Raw genomic sequence first — 18154 nt, 5'->3', positions numbered from 1 at the left:
GATCAAGGCTCCGAAGGGATTAATGACCGCAACCTTGCCAACAAACTCCGATTACATAACCGTGCTCTAGCTCGGACCTACAATGAACAGGTTATATCTGCAGTGCACTATGGACTTCGGCATTGTTGAGCAAGTTTGTCAACACGCCTGATAAAGACGCTCTTATCGGTGTGCAATCGTCAGTGGAGCGGAACCCCGACTGGCTACTGAACTGGACACATTTCTTGTTTTCTTCCTCCTCCTCCTCTTCCTTGTGTCTCTGCAAGGAAGTAATAGCCAAGGCTGCGAAAGTCGCGCCCACTTTTGGTTGCGCACTTGGAAAAGTCGTCTCCGTGCCCGTCTCTGCCGAGCATCCAGAGAGCTTTCATGGGAAGGACAAGGCTATTCTTTATTCTCAGTTTGCACGAATACTCGTCCAGAGATGGTTCTTCAACGGATTGTTTTTCGCGCTGTCATCATGGGACCTCCGGGGTCGGGGAAGGGAACGGTGTCTGCGCGCATAGCCAAAACTTTTGGACTGAAACACATTTCTAGTGGGGACATTTTGAGAGCCAACATTAAAGCCCAAACCGGTAAGATAGTGTCCTATCGCAAACATATAGACCAGTGTCGATGTGCTGTTGAACACAATGCTGCAACTTCAGACGTTACCCCCTTAATAACAAAAATGCACTTTATTAATTTCATTCAACATCATTGTCTTCTGGATACACTATTTATGATCATGTTCATAACAAAACATAAGCAGATTATTACACACAAACAAGACACACGTGCAGTGTGCATGATGAACCAGCTAACGTGTATTCCCTGGTCTGCTGTGAGAAGAGCACTGATCATTTTACAGTTTCTTGTCTCGCTGTGACTGTGAATCTCTGTATCTGAGGTCAAACTGACTTGCAGGGTGTCGTTTCATGTGTGTACTGGAAACACTGTACCGGGCCGAACACACTACCTGAGGCCCACTGCTCCTCAATATCACCTTGGAGGAAGATATCGAGAGGCGTACAGATAAGGAAGGTTGCACTTTTGCTCCTTGAGAGGAGGGATTACAGGTGAAGAGGTGTGTTTTTACAGCTGAGGATCCAAGCAGCAAGGCAAGGTTAGAGTGGGATTTGGAGTCCCACGTCCTGTTATACTGTCGTGCACATGCAGACATTTTCAAGCTCCTCCGTCTGTATCGTTCAGCTGAGCAGCTCCACCGCAGCAGTTGGCAGTTAAAGCAGTTCTCCTTGTTGACGTCCCCTGCTCAAATCTTTCAAAAACAGGTCCTTGGAACTGAACCAGGGACCTTCCACTTCCCGAGGTCACCTGACTAACCTTAGAAATGCCCGTCCGGGTGTGTGCACCGCAAATGAACACTGTCACAGTGTTATCAGTAGCACAGTCCTCCTTACTGTGCCAGTATTTGCCTTGATGAACTGGTAGCCATGCAACAATGCCTCTGCTTTCTAAACACCTAGTGCTGGGTTCATACTGGTGGGCCATCTTCATGTACCACAGCTGCTGAACACACAAAGAAAACAGCAACACATTCACTAGTCTGTGTTTGTCACATACACAACGCAGAACAACAGTTATTACAGTTATCATTTGTTTCCTTGTTAAATTCTAATTTTGTGTTTCCCCCCCTTTGCTCTTTATTATGATCACATCACAGCGGTATGTTAGCACATTCTGGTCATTTCTGCAAGGCTGCAGGGAATTCATTTCTCAGCTGGATTTATGGCTTAATCTCTGTTATCCCTCATCCTGTTAACATTCCCATTGAGTAGCAGAACAAATGTTTGCTTGTGCAGCTTGATTGTATGACGATTATAGTTGGATATTCAAACGAAATATGCCAAAACTGTTTTGTACACCATTTTATACATATTTCTGTCATCCAGCATAACCCTAACCCTCCGATGTAAACTACAGTTCTGTGCGTTAAACGCTTTACAACACAGGATGTGTTTAAAATGAGGGACCCACTGCAAACACTGCCAGGGTTGAAGTTCATACAAACTTTTTTATTTTCTGGAAGAAGTGAATTTCAGTAAATGCTTTCGGCAAGAGGAGCAGTTATTATTCAATACTGTGGTGTAAGTAGCATTGCTGTGAGGAAAAAAGAAAGAGTTTTGTAACGGACAGCATCTCCTCTCTCCATCTCTGTTTTCCTGTGTGTGTGTGTGTGTGTGTGTGTGTCAGAGCTCGGTCTGTTGATGAAGTCCTGTATTGATCAGGGTCAGCTGGTACCCGATGACGTAATGTCTCGTCTCATCCTGAGTGACCTGAGAGCGATGGACCAGAGCAGCTGGCTGATTGACGGTAGGATCCATCATATCTGCTGGGAAAAGATTGATAATAAAACTGTGTTATCAGCATTGTTCATTATAGGTCTGTCATTGATCTTTTAAAGTCCAATTTCGGAATGGTTATCCATCGCATCCTTCTAACCTTTGCCTTGCTTCACTGCATCCGTCTCTGCCAGGTTTCCCTCGTACGGTATCCCAGTCGGAAGCTCTGGATGACGCCTACAGTGTGGACACAGTCATCAACCTCAACGTACCTTTCCAGACCATCAAACGGAGGCTCTCCTCCCGCTGGACTCACCTTGTCAGCGGCAGAGTCTACAACGTAGACTTCAACCCCCCTAAAGTCCCTGTAAATACACCCTCTCTCACCTTTCACTATCCTAATGTCAGCACAGACGCTGCAGTCAGAAGCGCTGTTTAATGCTGTTGGATCTCAGCGTTCTGACTGTTTCTGTGAAGATATCTCTCAGGCAGAGCAATGTCATTGAAGTTATTTTGATCAGCATCATTTTTGCTCATGTCGCATCCAGTTTCCATGACTACAAACAGAGCTCTCGGATGTAGCCAATTACTTTATGCAAACGACGGTATCTGACATTACCGAGTTCTTTTGTTTTTTTGTCCTTTTACATATTGTTTTCAACATCCCTGTATTCATTTTTACATTTATTCGAAAATAGCTAATTGAGCTATTTTTCTCCCGTGATGAGCTCCTGATATCCTGATATATCCTGCCTATAGAATATATACATACATAACATATATGCAGAGTTAAGGTTGGTAAAGTACTCCGCCTGTTAACGGCTGGATGGTTCGTAGCCAACGTGCTTGTGTTCACGTGTTCTCGCTGTGGCAGTGATCTGCAGCACATTCCTGCTAGATTTCCTGCACAGTCTGGAGGAGTTCATAGTTAATCATTGGCTTCAGTCTCCTCCTCGCTGTCCTGTTTGAGAGGGAACAAGGTGACAGACGTAAAAGGAAGTGGAATGAAGGTCAAGGGTTTAAAGAATACCAGTATTTCTTGCCCTGCCCTTAAAACAGTGAACAGAGGTCATTTCATCAGGTACGTCTCTAGAGATGGACATTTTGGTCTGTTGGTCAGTCCAACAGCTACTGAGTGGATTCCTGTGAAATGCAGTGTGGAACGTGTCCCCCAGATGGTGAAACCTGCTGACTCCTCCCAACTTTTCCTCTCACGCAACACAGCAAGTCAAAAATTGGAATTTGTCCAATACTTTTGCCTCAGCTTAGTTTTTATTAACAAATGTTATATAAATGACATAGAAGACAGACGTCTACTTTGCTATAAGCTAAGAGTGATTTAGACCTTTTCCCACAACAGGTGTAAAGTATGAAAAATGATGACGGGTTAATTCCATTTAGCTGCTTCGGTTCCAGGGTCCTGGTTCTGACTTACTGGGACACGTGAATAGAACAGAGCCCGTCGTTAATGTCGTTAGTAACACCTGTGCTTTCCCCCACGATGACAAGTGAAAATGTCTGCTGTGAAACAGGCCAGTGGCTTTGGTCAGCATGTGGCTGTGAAAGATATGACGTGGTCACATGTCCTGCTCCCATTTCTATTTGAGATCATTATCTAATGACCAGCTGCTCTTCTGGTAAACATGGATTATATATTTCCTCTTATTATGCAGCGTCCGTCCGTTTGCAGCTTGCAAAAAAACAACAACAACATGCATTTAAAAAGCACCGTTACAGCATGCTGTACAGTTGTAGTTGTTTTAAACTAATAAAGTCAGCATTAACAGGAGTTTACTTGTTGTCTTCAGGGTTTCGATGACGTGACGGGGGAGCCTCTGGTCCAGAGGGACGATGACACACCAGAGACGGTCACGCGGAGACTGAAGGCCTATCAAACCCAGACAGAGCCCGTCTTGGAGTACTACAGGTAGTTCAGACGAATCAGGATCTACCTCCACCTGCTTTCGTCTGTGTCCATTACATTCAGACGTCGCTTGTTACAGTAACCTGTTTTGCAGCCCTAGACGCAGAACTTAAAGAGGAAAACTGAGCAGATGTTTGACTGTATTACAGCGTAACATCTCACTGAAGTGTTCTCATGAATGCCTTACGTAAAAGACACCGAACCTCGACCTCTGTCCTTGTCCTCCCCACACGGTCCTCAGTCATGATTGAATGATTGCTAAAGAACCAGGTTCCAAGAGGACAAGCTAATAAGTGCAAACACCCATTTTCTTCTAATTAAATGAATATACAAACATTTATCTTAGTATATTTTTCTATCATTAAGGTTCACCAGAATAAATAACCCAAGCAGAGAGAAATAAAACAAAAAGCACAAATACGAGACTTGCAAGGCCTCAGACCCAGTTTCTACATGCATCATAATTTCTTTTTCTGGACTAATTAGGCAGGAAAACATATTACTCTGTGTTCCCTCAAACCACAGGGATGTGCTTAGCTAGTGTCCCACTTATTTTTACCACAACGTCTGTGAGGCTGTTCATCATTTGAAGAAGTACGGGCCAGTAGCCCACAGCCTGGGAACAGAAACGAACGAGTGTTCAATGAAAGGATGAAAAACGACTTTGACAGCCGTTGCACGTTTATTATCATGTACATATTTCTTCTACTGTGTGATATTGGAACGTAGTAAAATCTGACTTCTGATTTCCTGCGCCCTTCTAGGAGTAAAGGCGTACTGGAGATCTTCTCCGGGACAGAAACCAACAAGATCTGGCCTCACGTCGAGGCTTTCCTCCACAGAAAACTCTCCCCCGTCAAACAGAACGGCGCATAGAAAGCCCGACCGGACCGGAGTGAGAAGGGTTAACGTTCACCGACAGAAACCACTCCGTCCAACCAGGTGCCTCTTTCTGTGAAACAAGAGGAGAGCCATCTGTGTGATAAAATCTTCTGAATGTTCATAAGGAGGACCAAGCTCATGTCAGGAAGTGAAAGTAAGGTTGTTGTTGGAGGAAAAAGCCACCGCTGCACTGTTTCCACAACGTGGCTGATATTAGTTTGGGAAACTCCCAGGTGGTGTGTAAGCAATCTTTTAAATATTAGTTAGAATTTAAACATGGTCTCTTTATTAATCAATGTGCCTTAAAGCCAGGAGACTTCACTGAATCAAATATAAAAGGTGTTTAACAGTAGAATATAAAGGTGTGTTTCACAAGATATTTTTGATTTTTAGGTTTTCTAATCGCTGCAATGATTTCTTTTCTTAGTTGATGGCAGCTGCAACGACAGAATGAGGCCCAAGCAATAAGAGACGTTGAGCTAAATAAGAGACGTTGAGCTAAATAAGAGACGTTGAGCTAAATAAGAGACGTTGCTGCTTTTGCCCTACAGAATCCACTGAAAGCAATAATATTGTCTGGGCTCTTTGGCCCAGCGTCACAAATGTGTGCATAACGTGGGACCGTTTCTTGTGTAATTATTAAAGGGAATTGAGCCACGTTCCACAAATTAACCGTAGGTTCGCTTTTGCACTCGAGGGCTTTCTGCTGCTTCTGAAAGGTGACGGGTCGCTTCATGAATGTAGTTTGTAGATATGTTTAATGAATATGTACCACAGATTGAATAATGTATAAACCACACTCATATTGAATGTTTTTTTTAAATTTTTTAATCAAACCATCATTGTGTAACAGCTTCTTTTAACCACCAAGTCTTAATTGCGTTGCCTCTGAAATACACACCGTTTCCATTTCAACCAGGCGCTCCCTGCTATGACGAAGTCTATAAATGTGTTCTGACATTTGCCATTTAATGCGACTTGACAACTGAGAACTTGATTTAAAAAAAAAAAAAGTATTAACTTAAAACATTGAAAGCAGTTTGTACAGTCTCATTGTTCGAAGACGTCACAGCAAACTAAGCTGATCTGCAGTTCTGCGTTTTTGCAACTCAAGTCTTCAGAATGTTTGAAGCCACAGAATCGCTAACTTGCCTTTTTTAAATGTCGACTGGTTCCTGAATTGTACTGCGTGTGTATCTTAAACACATTTAAAAGCACAACTCCTCTTCATAGACAACTGTGTCATGAGTATTTATAAGTCACAATAAACTGCTGATACTAGTAACTGTACGTAGTATATCATTGTACACCATAATAACACCACTGAGTAACTTCGGTCATTGATTCAATGTTACTCATGTTGACACATCTGGCCTTAAAGCAGACGGTTAACAGAAGACGACTCCACCCAGTCTGCTTTGTCTTCAGTAAGACTGTCCGACTCCAATGGACAGCTCAAAAAATAATAAATCATATTTCTCTTTTGTTGGCTGCCTACATTACCAACAATGCAACTTGCCAGCAGACGGTTGGTTGGAGAGTCTGGTGCGTTATTGCTGTCTTATGAAGGCTTGAGCCATTAGTCCCAAGCAGAGAGGAGGAGCGAGCTGCAGCGGTCTGCTCACTTCTAACATCCATCTTCAAACCTGTAATCTCTACGGAAAAAGGATCAGAGCCACACGGGGGGAAAACAAACATAGTTTAAAGCCAGAATAATTATGAATTAAAACTCAGAATTATGCCTTTAAACTCAAACATGCAGCCCTGATCCTGTTCTGTATCTAGGCTCCACCAAATGTTTGATACCTTGATCGGACACATTGTCACACTGCAGCAGTACTACCTGTAAACAGATGTTGATGTGTTTAAATCAGAGGCGTTCACCTCTAAGGACTTCTAGATGACAACATGCCAGAGCAACCTGTCGTCTACAGTAATTACTGCAGGTCTACAAAGAACTGTAGCGGCTGACATCGAGACGCAAACATTTAGCACTTGTTTTATATTTGAGTCAATATCAAGAGAAGACAAATCTTACAGTACGTCTACTGTGAATGAGAAGTCTAGCATTTTTCCTACAACTCAAAAGCTCAGCAACTGAAATTCCTACTTTAAGTCTCTCAATCGTCACTCGCAACTTTTTGTGACAATCTTTCAATAATTCAGGACGTTCAGACGCCACGGAACTCAGCCACAGGTTCAGTACAACAGCCTTAAGCCATACAATTAGCTTGCATAGTGGATTAGTCACTTTGGACAAAAAATGAAGTACATTTCAAAAACCAAAACTGCACATTGCTTCAGCTCCACTGCTTACAATAGCGATATGTGTACAGTGCTTATGATACTGAAAACACCAGCACTGTGCAGACGTGAAGCTGTGGGACAATGAAGCGACAGGCGCACCGCAGAACAATGCGTCACACAGCAGCGTTAAGCCATCGACACATGCACCGAACGTTAATGCACCACGTGGGATATTCAACTCCCCGGTCCGCTGCAAGAACTACTGCTCAAGCAGATCTTCACACTGATTTTGGCTGTCTTGTTAAAAGACTATTAACAAGGAGACAGTTGAGTGGAAGCCTGATAAATCTGGCAAAAAGCTCCCTTGAACACTTTGATAAAAAAAAAATATATATATATAATTCAGAAAACAATAGCATACAAAAAGTAAAACCAAATGTCTAGAATTGAAAACGAGCTCATCTAAAGCCTGCTTTAAATTCTGGACGACGGGGAACAACAACAACAACAACAACAACAACAACAACAAAAAAAAGTGGTTTAATCTAAACACGGTAGGAAGAAGAATCACAAAGTCAAGTGCTTCAAATACTCCCGTCTCGACCTCGGCAGACAAATATAAAGTGCAGGACACATTCAGATGCAGAGAGTTCCTTTCTGCATACAAACAGACATCACAGATGGATTTGTGGAGGGCTCGGCCCCGTTTCTTCCTCCCCTCCTCCATAGCGGCGCTTCTCAGGCGTAGATCCCAGAATCCTGAACTTTCACCGACACAACACTGACTTCTGTCTGCACAGAGCAGTTGTGTCTCGGCGGCTGTGGTTCGGTTTCAGATGCTGGCTACTGTAGACGGAAAGCTGGCAAAGGAAACGAACGCTAGTTTAACTGAACCAGAGACGGAGTAAACTCTGTCATTTCCATCACCTTGAGGCTTTGATCATGTGAATGCCTAAAAAATTAAAATAATAATAATAATAATAATAATAACTCATAGGAGCATAATTCTGTTGATGAATAACAGCCAACTAAACAAACGTAGTGCCCTCTTTACACCTTACCATGCCTCTTGCACCCAGATAACATTATAGATATGGATAATTCACAACCACGCCAAGACTGTCTCAACGTTGACTTTGTCCCTCTGAAACATCTCTCTGCTTTATCACGTAATAAAAGCCGAGTTGTTAAATTGTCTCACATACTGAAAAAGCATGCGGTCATGTCTTCAGCTCATCATTTGTCCCTGCTGTATGGTAATAAGCAACCATAAGCTTCGTGTGCATCGAGTGGATTTGTGTAGATAACTTCTGAATGTTAAAGATGTTAACGGCAGACGTAAAGGAGGTAGTTTGCCGACTCGGCACTTTAATTGCTCTCCAGACACACGGAATACTTTCTCTCAGAATACCTCAGCCTTTCTATTGTCCCACTCCTGAAGCTTATAACAATGCTCAGACCTGAACTCTGCAAAGTGTTCAAAGATAAAACAACCATCAACTCTTCCAGCAGCATTTGCACCAAAAAGCTACATTTTAGAAGCATCCCTGCTGTCTGCTGAATTTGGACAACTCTGAGCCGGCTAACTGACGATACGCCCACACATTCCTCATCCTCTCCTCATGACGAGACAGACCTGTGGGTCGCGTTCCACTCAACGCATGCGTATCAGTTGTGAGTCAGAGCTGTGAGGAGTAAATCTGACCCAAAACTCCTAAAAAAAAAATCAACCTTTTTCATTTTAAGCTTGACAAGTAAAATGCTGGAGAAAACACAAATCTAAAGTCACCACACCTGGAGCCGTATCTGTACAAACCCAGACATTACGCCACTTAGCGCAGACAGACTGCTCTTTGCTCGTTAGCATACAGCTAGCTTTCAGTAAACCAATGCAAAACAAAATAAAATGCAAAATATGTGAGGCCATGCGTGTCTTTACCAAATATAAAAAAGGTATGACAAGTCTGAAACTCTCCGGTGAAGAGATTTCTCTTTCATTCTTTGTTCCCCTCATAATTTAAAATCACGTCACTCAACAGACCACACCTGCTGAATGAACACCTTCGTCCCGTTATACAGTAGTTACTGTAAACCGGCACATGATCGGTTACTTTCAAATGTTACTTTAAAGACACGTTCGCCATAATAAATGTTTAGCAGACCATCTATGAAACGTACAGGATACAAAGCCACTGATCTGTCAGCTGAGCTTCTCACGATTCACTTTAAGCAGCTAAAAAAAACAAACACAAAACTCATCGGACGTCCACCGACCTGCGTCAGCCATTAGGTTCGATACCTAACTGCCCAAAGACTTCATTGGTGTAGTATTCTTTGTGTAGTATTCTTTGTGTTGCATCCAAGTAAGGATGCGTCTCTGTTTCAGGAGAACTAAAAACAAAATGAACCAGCTTGAAGGATATAAGAACTCCATCTGTAAAAGCACAGAAACGTCCCTTCAGCTGTCGAGAGACGCTGCAGTGACCGACAACACGGAGAAATGTTTGTCATCAGCCAACATTATTTCCTGCAGTTTAAAAGCCCGATTGTGTCTCATGTTGTTCCTGCTTTGCACTGCCATCACTCAGCCTGGTCTGCTGCGTAAAGAGGGCTTAAAACTCAGGTTGTTCCTAAATGGGAAGGCGATGGAGAAGGAGGGAAAGCGGGGGATGGGGGGGGGTGCTCCTACAGTCACTAGGTGGTCTCCATCATGAGTATATCGTCCGTTTCTGTAGCGTCGTCCTTTGTCCACCTCCCTGTGCTCGTCCACAGTCCAGCCTCTAAACAAAGCTTCGTAGGATACTCTGCCACCTAGTGGAGGGAGAGGGAGACAGGAGGCTCCGATGACGATCAGAAAAAAACAAACATTTATAGATGAGGAATGTTGTGCACAAATATAGTTTGAAATGAAGCTGCAGAGACTCTGGGGGATTAACCTACTGCTGCCTAGTTAGAGGATTATGATGGTTATGTAACTGCACTTTGCCTCTTCAACATTTAATGCCCTAATCTGAGCTGAATTTTAATCAGGAATTCACATGTTTTCCAGTGCAGGTTCTTTTATTACTATGACTAAAACACATCTGGGAGGACTCAAACATCTACTTTTCTTTGTAAAGAAAAGCTTTTCATGTGTGCGTGCTCCTCTGAATCACCCCTCAGAGACGGAGGTTAAACTGAGAGGAAAAGACGAGGAAAGCTACGAGAAGAAAAACCAACAACAATATAAAAGCAGGAGCGGGAGAGCCAAGCTTCGCTTTCAACAGGCCCGATCACATTCCTGGGTAGCCATCTTTGTTTTGTGGGAGAAGGGGAGGATGTTTTTGTTTTTTTCTTCCCCTTTTCTCTGAGTAGATGTTTGGCAGCTAGTCAAGATTTAGGGCCAACGGAGGGGAGGAGGCCTCACTCATTCTATGTCGCCGACAAAAGGCTTTCAAACTGCAAAGATCGAGTTCAGTAGAAAAGCAAGTGGAGTCTTTCACGTCTGTTATTACAGAACATTTGCCCACATAGAACTCCTCTTTCCCTTTAAAATGGTGGAGCAGGTAAAGCTCCACTGACTGATCTAGGAAACAGAATGATGATGAGTGACCCGAGCGGCCGACACTACGATTAGTGGGAGGAGACAAAGACCGATGGTAGAGGTGAGGGCATTATCTATTGTTTGGATCTGGAAACGTATCGGCAAATATGCATACATGATGAACAGTAAACTCATCTTTTTGACCGTGGAATAAATATGAAGCGGCTCCCCAAAATCTAAGCTGATTAAGTGCAAATTGTCAAATGAAGGAAAGACAACAAAAAGGCTGTTTTGGTGTCACTGATAGCAGCAGCAGCAGCATGGACTCAAGGTCCTGGTCTGCAGATATAATCAACTTTGGGCAGCTGCCGTGCATTTAAATTCATGTGAAACTAATTATTTGCATGCTTTGAAACAAATAAAACATGAGTGCTGACACTTTAAAACCCAGCACCCAACTAAAGATGACCCTAATGTGTACTAACACACCACAGCTCAATGGTGCCACCCGGCAGCCGTGTGGAGTAACTGCAACCGCCTGTTGAAAAAAAAAAAAAAAAAAAGAGAGAGCGAGCAGGAGCACTTACTGCAGGTAAAGAGTCCAAGGCTTCTTTGGGGTCCAGCTTGCAGTTTGTGCCAGTTTTCTGTTGTTCGACATTCTTGGTCGCGTCGTCTCCAGACGTGACGGTGTATTCTTTCACTCTGTGCTTGAAGGCCTCGAGCTCCGTGTGGAAGACTTCCAAGTAGACGTCCTGTCCTTCCTACAAAGCAACCAAGGCAACGATATTAAGGAAAGCTGCCCGATGCGTACGTCAGAGCGAGAGCGGGGAGGTTCAGTACGGTCACCAGCATGAATCAGGTGCTTTTGTCTTACTTTGGCTTTGTGGAAGAAGTGTCTGAAGCAGCCTCGAGGATCCTGCTGAGAGTTCGAGGCCATCTCCAGGATGAACTGCATGACCACAGCTTGGTGCGCCACCTGCTCCATCAGCGCTTGTTTCTACAGGACAACACACAATTTTAAAGTCACGTTTCAAACCACTTGTTCTAGTAATGAATGAAGTCTAACACCCAGCATCTATGCAGCATGTGCCGTTTTCAGCTACTTTATCAACCAACTCAAACGGTCAGACTTCAGAGAGGTTAGCACTGACGGCACAATGGTAAATTCTGTATTCCCACCACCTTCACATTGTGTGAATACAGCCCCGGTCATTTCGGTAACGTACCCCTTCTCGCTGTAGCCTCATGCACCACAGAATTAAGTAGTTGGCGGTTTCGTCACATATGAGCTGAGGCATGTCTGCGAGGAACCGCTGACTGTCGTCCCATCGCCGCAACATACCTGACAAAACGGATCAAAAGCACATCGGTTCATGTTCTGATGGACCGGGACATGGACTCTTCTGCACCACTCGCATGCTGCACAAACTGCCTTGCTGGCTGGAGGCGCAAACATTTACACAGAAAAAAAGCAAAGAAAAACATTCTATGACCGACTAGGGCCAGGAGTTTGCTGTAAAACAGAAGGTGACTTGCCTTCTTCTACCACAGCTGACTGTAATGTGTGGAGATGAAATCCCTTCATAAAACTTAGTCAGTCATAAAATGAAGTATGCACATGAAAAGTGAATATTTCAGTACAGCTGGAGAAGAAATCCTGCTAAATGATTGTAATTTAAGTACCGACAAAGATACAAGACCTAACCTTATTACCATTCTGATAAGAAACTTACCAAAATGCCTGAGCTCTTGGTCATACTTTTGGAGAAACGTCTTGCACTTGTTGTCCTGGTCCATTTCTACAGGTTGATTTGGGACATTGATGATACTCTGGAAGAGACAGAAGACATTGATTAACTGCCGATCAATTTATTAACAGTAACAAGAAAACGTTAACAGACAACACCCACAATATATTTGTTCTTTTGAAATCTTTCAATCATGACTTGTGTACGGACTCCAGTAATGATTTCGTTTTCATTCTTCCCGTCAGCTTTAAGACGCACAAACATCACCGTTCGCTTACCTTATCAAAAACGTCCCAACTCCTGACCGCTCCGAGCACAGGACTGCGGCTGGGCTCCTGACATCCCAGCATGCTCTCCTTGCGGCGCCACTCCTCCTCGGTGTGCGTGAGCTCCGTGGGGCACGCCAGAGTTCGAGCGCGTTCCTGCTCCAGGGACTCGGAGCTGTGGACGCCCAGGGAGCACAGCTGATCCTGGGCCTCTGCCAGTCTCCAGCTGGAGACGATGGAAGCCTTCACACAGCGGTGCTGGCTCTGGCAGAGCGACGCCATGGCGCAGTCACAGAGGTGCGATGGCGGTGACTGGTGAGAGGTAAAAAGGAAGGAGGATGGAAAAGATTAGGACTATGAGAGGGACAGGGACTCAAGTCAACTTAACAGTTCATAATCCAAGGAGAGGTCACTTCAACAACATCCTAAAACGGCCTCAACTTTGGAGTTTAAATCTCCATCCTTTTTTTCCTGAATACATATTTTTCCATAGAAAGAGTTGCTCAGCTTAGAGTAAACTGCTACAAACCGGGTGCTCTCTCTGACTCTCACACACACACACACACACACACACACACACACACACACACACACACACACACACACACACACACACACACACACACACACCAATGTAAGCCATTTGACTTTTAACCACAACCATGCTGTATTTAGTACAGGGTGGGGCGAGAGGGCTAAAAATAAAAAGGCTTGTATCCATTTTATTCAGGGCTACCAAAACAGTCAAATGCCTGATCTAGTCACCAACAGACACACAGCTGTCAGTGCGTGTCTGAGAATATCAAGGAGGGGGGGTGTAGTGAAAGTGAGCTGCTGCTGCTTCGTGTCTTGTCGTAGCATCGAACCAGCTGACCAGAGATGACACAGCAAGTGATCCGTTCTCTTTATAACCACGCATTAAGGGGACATATAGGTAGCGTGACTGCGCAAGTCTGGGTTCCCACGAGGTCAGAAATCAGTCCCACATAAAGCCCGGACACTGGTGTTGTGCTCCATGGGAGTTATTGGCATACATGTGACAATTTAGCTATCTAGCTAGCTGACAACACAGTGGCCGGAAAGGTAGAAAGAGAGCAACAACATCTTACACCGTTTTAAAAACAGACACTGGCTCATACGTTGCTCGCTGCCAAGCAATCGAGGTTGGCATGAACTCACTTCACTGATCCCCAAACAGGTTTAGCTAGTTAGCTTGCTTTTAATACCGTTACGTTACCTCTGCTATGCCAAGTAGCATAACAAGCCGACCGCTAGCATGAGCTGATTACCTGCTGGTGAGGATGAACACCGCCGAGTCCCTTGTCCGCTGAAGCTGGGTCGCTGCTCGACTCTGCATCGCGGTGGACTGGAGCTCCGTTACCCAGCCACTCCATCGCTGCTACGCAAAAACTAGCTAACTGGCTAGCTCCACTGTGGGGCTCAGCTAGCTGATGCTAGCTGTGCTGGATGAAGCTCAATGTTGGCTGCCTGAGGTTAAGCTTGTCTGCCAAAGTTATGTATGGTTTAAAATACCAGTCTGAGAAGTCAGCAGAGCAGAGCCGCGCCGGCTGGGGAATGTGGCGCACCGAGTTTAGGTTATGTTTAGTAGCATTGCTAGCTCCACAAACAGCAGTCTCTGGCTGCTCCGAGGTACCCAGCTGCGTCTTTTAACAGGCGTCCGTGTGTGACAACGCAGAGCACGTGGTAAACAACTTTGACCACGTCACATGAGCTCATGTATTTCAGCTTTAAAGCTGTTCATGACTCTGTTGTTGTTGTTGTTGTTTACCTCTGTGATATATCTATATGGTTGTTGACAGTAGTTTTTTTTTACACAGCACTACCTTTTCCCAAATCCCCAATACGTCTATTTGGATCTTATTTGAGTTTTAATAGCGTTGCACAGGAGGTCTAACATCACTGTGTAGGTTAACAAAGCAATATTGTTCTGTGAATGACTTTGTGGTCATCATTTGTCATTGCAAAGTCCTAAAAAAAAAAAAATCATGAATCATGTCCTCACCATATATAAAGGGCCTCACTGGTGCGCCTCAGACCGCCATCTAGAGGGTCGCGGAGGTACTGCCAAATGGTTAGCTTGATTGAATTAAAACGTCTTTCAAACGTAAAAATATGACCCTTGATACATTATATTTGATTCATGGTGGCAGGCTGTGATGGTTGAGGGTATGCAGAATATGTATTATCATTACAGCCGAGCTGACAGAGGCTTGTTACAAACAAACTACTGGAAAATAAACAAATGAAAAAATAGCAAATTGACAATTATATAAAAAAAAAAAACATACAGTAAAGGGCAACTTGTGGCTAAAAACGTGACATGACAGAAATAAAGACGACCCACACTGACAGAATGTGCAAGTATAGCAGCTATTTATTAAAAGTTGAATCACTGTACATGCCAAAAAACATTTCATACATTACACTGTCACCAATCAACAAAGCACAACATGCTCAGCACCTGAGGTACACGTTCACAATTCTGTGGTGTGTGGTCATGTCTACAGTATGTTTCTTTTATTGAAGTATGTCCGTCACGACAGCTGATGGCCATCATTCACACCAGTGATGTCACACCTACAGTGAAACAGAAAGAGGTCAACATGATGCACACTAAAAGCATGTCACAATCATTTATTTAGCGCTATATTTATCATTCACGACGGACTCACCGCGGGAGAACTTGCACTGTTTGAGCGCCTCATTGAAGCCCTCACATAAAGTCAGGTCCGTCTGGTTGGTGGCACAGTCGAGGAACTGTTTGACCTCAAAGTGACATGGGCCTGGCTGGGCTGGAGCAGGTCGGGGGGGCTCCTGGAATTGTACAAGCAAGGAAAGACACACGTCGCACATTGTGTCAGAACGGCAGAGCTGTTAGAAAGTCAGAAAGGGGCTCAGTGGTCGAGTGGTCATGTGGTCCGCTCTGGCCACAACTTTACAAGCAACAGTCTATTTTCCAATAACAAGCATATTCAAAATGTCTTCAAATATCAGTAACTTAAATCACGTTTTCCTCAGAATTTGATTTGTTTCTTTTTACTATAAAATAACACATGAGTAGAGCCATAAGCAGCAACACCTCTCATGACTTTTACTTTACCAAATTGCTTCCTCATTCTGTGGTGGCAGTGCAGTAATAACCACAAATAATAATAATGATAATGCTTGATTAATTGACAAGTTAACTGATCAGGGGCTCTTTACTTTAAATCCTGGGTCCAAGTGGAGAATATTCTGCCTTTGAACAGCTCCAGACTCGTCAAGTCAGACTCAAAACACACCCAGACAAAAGTGCAAGACCTCCCAATAAGGAAGGACCCACTTGACGTGCTAAAGTCCAGCTGTAGGTTCAGTTATCCAGCCATCCTAATGATGATACTCCACCTCTTACCTGGTATGTGGGCTTGGCTGGCTCTGCGCTGCTGCTTCCACCACTTGGTCCTGACAGGGCGCTGACGAGGACGTGGCCCACAGCCGAGCCGACCGCCACCCCAGCAGCTGTGGTCGCCATCTGGGCCATGAGGCCTGGACCCTGGGACTGAGCTGGAGCCGGGGCCAGGGCAGCGGGAGGAGGATGAGCGGGGGCCGGGGCATGGTGTACAGCTGGACTACAAACGTGGCAAACAAACAGTCAATTTATTTTATCTTCCTTAAGACACATTGAATTGACTTATGCTTCATTTTCTCATCAGCTCTCCTTAAATCAAGCAGGTATGACGGCCTTTAAACAAAACTTCCCAATTGTCAACTCATTTACATTTTTATATAATTCTTGTATTTACTTATATTAGTGTTGCTCTCTAACATTAACATGACATTTACCTGCTGACTACACCATGTGTGTGTGTTGGAGAGTTGCAAATTACATTTCTGTTACACTCAACACCCAAACCAAGAAACACGTGTCTCTGCATCGAAGTCCCGCAACTTATGAGTATGTTCTGTCAACTGCTGTCATAAGACCAACACTAAATACATCAGCAATAAACTTCTTCTGAATGTTCGTCATTATGTCATCTCCATACAAATGGTCTCAGCGAGTTGTGACGCAACAACAATCAGACGTTGTCGTCCCGGTGTATAATAATAATATAATAATAGTTATTATTAGCCTGACTTCAAACTTTAGGCTACACTGTTCATATCGCACGTGTTTTAAGTCTGCATTTAGCGCTATTTCCTGCGCTTTAAACTGAACGAGGTCATCTGCAGTAATATATCCCCACAGCACAGAGTACGTGTTGAAATGACTGTGAATGTACCTGGCTGGAGCTGAGTGGTGGCTGCGGCTTCCTCTGGCCATCTCTGAGGCTACTTAAAGTCGGACTTGTTGAGGATCGGGACTACAGAGCAGGGATCGCGCTGTCGTTGCTTCTACAACGTGCTCTCCTAACGGTCTGCTCCTCTTCGGCCAGCTGACAGCAGCAAGTTCACGCATGTGCCGCTGACCTTGTGCGGCTTGCACAAGGGTTTGACGCTACCGTCTGCGTCCACAAGTGTCGCAAGACTTTAAAAAAACGCCATCCCAAAAATGCCTTCGCTTCCGCTGTGGGTTGAGCGTTGCATGACTGTCGAGGGGACACCTCCATCTGTCGGACCGGAGTGCACGCGCGTCACCACCGCAGCCACAATAGTAGGCTACAATTTTGATGTACTTGTACTTGAGTATTTCTATTTTATACTACTTTCTACTCTACTGCATCCCAGAGGCATATATTGATCTAACTCCTCTACATTTCTCTGACAACTTTAGTCACTTTGCAGATTCAGATTATTCATAGAAAATATAAAGAAACTAATAAATGATGATGTATTATTATAAATTAAATTAGCCAGCATTGGGTAAAGTAATTAAAATGAGCTCCGACTTAATGCATCAATAATTATAATATTTATTATTCTGCATAATGAGTCATTACTTCTGGTACTTTAAGTAAATGTTGATTAGAATACTTAGTAAAATTTTGAATTAAGAACGTTTACTTATAACAGAGTATTTTACACTGTAGTAAAACTGCACATTTTCTTTTAGAAAAATACAAAAGATTATGTTTTTTCTTTTTCCACCTGGACCTTTTTCTACTCTTCTCGAAGGGGAGTTTGTCCAGGTTTGTCATCTACTCGCCTACTGGTTTACATTTAGTGGAATTAGCCAGGAGGGGGCGATATCGCTCCATTTACAGATGATCCTTGTAGTTCACACAATCTGAATCAAATAGACCTGCAACGCACACATTTATAAAGTAAGAGAAACAAACAGTAGG

The 18154-nt window shown here is 43.8% G+C and overlaps 3 protein-coding genes across 3 annotated transcripts; 1 reads left to right on the top strand and 2 right to left on the bottom strand.

Moving 5' to 3' along the window:
* Positions 1-78: 78 nt before the first annotated feature.
* On the top strand, positions 79-6366 carry ak3 (adenylate kinase 3). Its single transcript, XM_068705855.1, has 5 exons — positions 79-572; positions 2191-2310; positions 2474-2646; positions 4088-4206; positions 4968-6366. Exons 1-5 carry the CDS (start codon positions 422-424, stop codon positions 5077-5079), a joined length of 675 nt encoding a protein of 224 aa, XP_068561956.1. The 5' UTR covers positions 79-421; the 3' UTR covers positions 5080-6366.
* Positions 6367-7856: 1490 nt separating this feature from the next.
* On the bottom strand, positions 7857-14522 carry cdc37l1 (cell division cycle 37-like 1). Its single transcript, XM_068705854.1, has 7 exons — positions 14159-14522; positions 12882-13181; positions 12589-12685; positions 12082-12197; positions 11730-11852; positions 11443-11616; positions 7857-10143 (listed from the first exon to the last, which is right to left on the bottom strand). The coding sequence occupies exons 1-7, from the start codon at positions 14261-14263 to the stop codon at positions 10027-10029; spliced, it is 1032 nt and encodes a 343-aa protein (XP_068561955.1). The 5' UTR covers positions 14264-14522; the 3' UTR covers positions 7857-10026.
* Positions 14523-15241: 719 nt separating this feature from the next.
* On the bottom strand, positions 15242-17401 carry chchd10 (coiled-coil-helix-coiled-coil-helix domain containing 10). Its single transcript, XM_068705488.1, has 4 exons — positions 17153-17401; positions 16282-16498; positions 15563-15704; positions 15242-15467 (listed from the first exon to the last, which is right to left on the bottom strand). Exons 1-4 carry the CDS (start codon positions 17191-17193, stop codon positions 15448-15450), a joined length of 420 nt encoding a protein of 139 aa, XP_068561589.1. The 5' UTR covers positions 17194-17401; the 3' UTR covers positions 15242-15447.
* Positions 17402-18154: the final 753 nt, after the last annotated feature.

The sequence above is a fragment of the Cebidichthys violaceus genome, unplaced genomic scaffold (genome assembly GCF_023349555.1).
Source record: "Cebidichthys violaceus isolate CVI_PGR_0920_01 unplaced genomic scaffold, fCebVio1.0.p SCAF_12, whole genome shotgun sequence".
Lineage (NCBI taxonomy): Eukaryota > Metazoa > Chordata > Actinopteri > Perciformes > Stichaeidae > Cebidichthys > Cebidichthys violaceus.
This window is presented reverse-complemented; position numbering and strand designations above follow the sequence as displayed.

Excerpts from the sequence above, each read along its gene's own strand:
- chchd10 (XM_068705488.1), bottom strand. The coding sequence starts at position 17,193 with ATGGCCAGAGGAAGCCGCAGCCACCACTCAGCTCCAGCCAG. Across the intron at positions 16,499-17,152 it reads CACCACTCAGCTCCAGCCAG|TCCAGCTGTACACCATGCCC; the intron begins GTACATTCACAG and ends CCACGTTTGTAG. Across the intron at positions 15,705-16,281 it reads CAGCCAAGCCCACATACCAG|GAGCCCCCCCGACCTGCTCC; the intron begins GTAAGAGGTGGA and ends GTACAATTCCAG.
- ak3 (XM_068705855.1), top strand. The coding sequence starts at position 422 with ATGGTTCTTCAACGGATTGTTTTTCGCGCTGTCATCATGGGACCTCCG. Across the intron at positions 2,311-2,473 it reads GAGCAGCTGGCTGATTGACG|GTTTCCCTCGTACGGTATCC; the intron begins GTAGGATCCATC and ends CGTCTCTGCCAG. Across the intron at positions 2,647-4,087 it reads TCAACCCCCCTAAAGTCCCT|GGTTTCGATGACGTGACGGG; the intron begins GTAAATACACCC and ends TGTTGTCTTCAG.
- cdc37l1 (XM_068705854.1), bottom strand. The coding sequence starts at position 14,263 with ATGGAGTGGCTGGGTAACGGAGCTCCAGTCCACCGCGATGCAGAGTCG. Across the intron at positions 12,198-12,588 it reads CCAAGAGCTCAGGCATTTTG|GTATGTTGCGGCGATGGGAC; the intron begins GTAAGTTTCTTA and ends CCGTTTTGTCAG. Across the intron at positions 11,617-11,729 it reads ACTTCTTCCACAAAGCCAAA|GAAGGACAGGACGTCTACTT; the intron begins GTAAGACAAAAG and ends GTTGCTTTGTAG.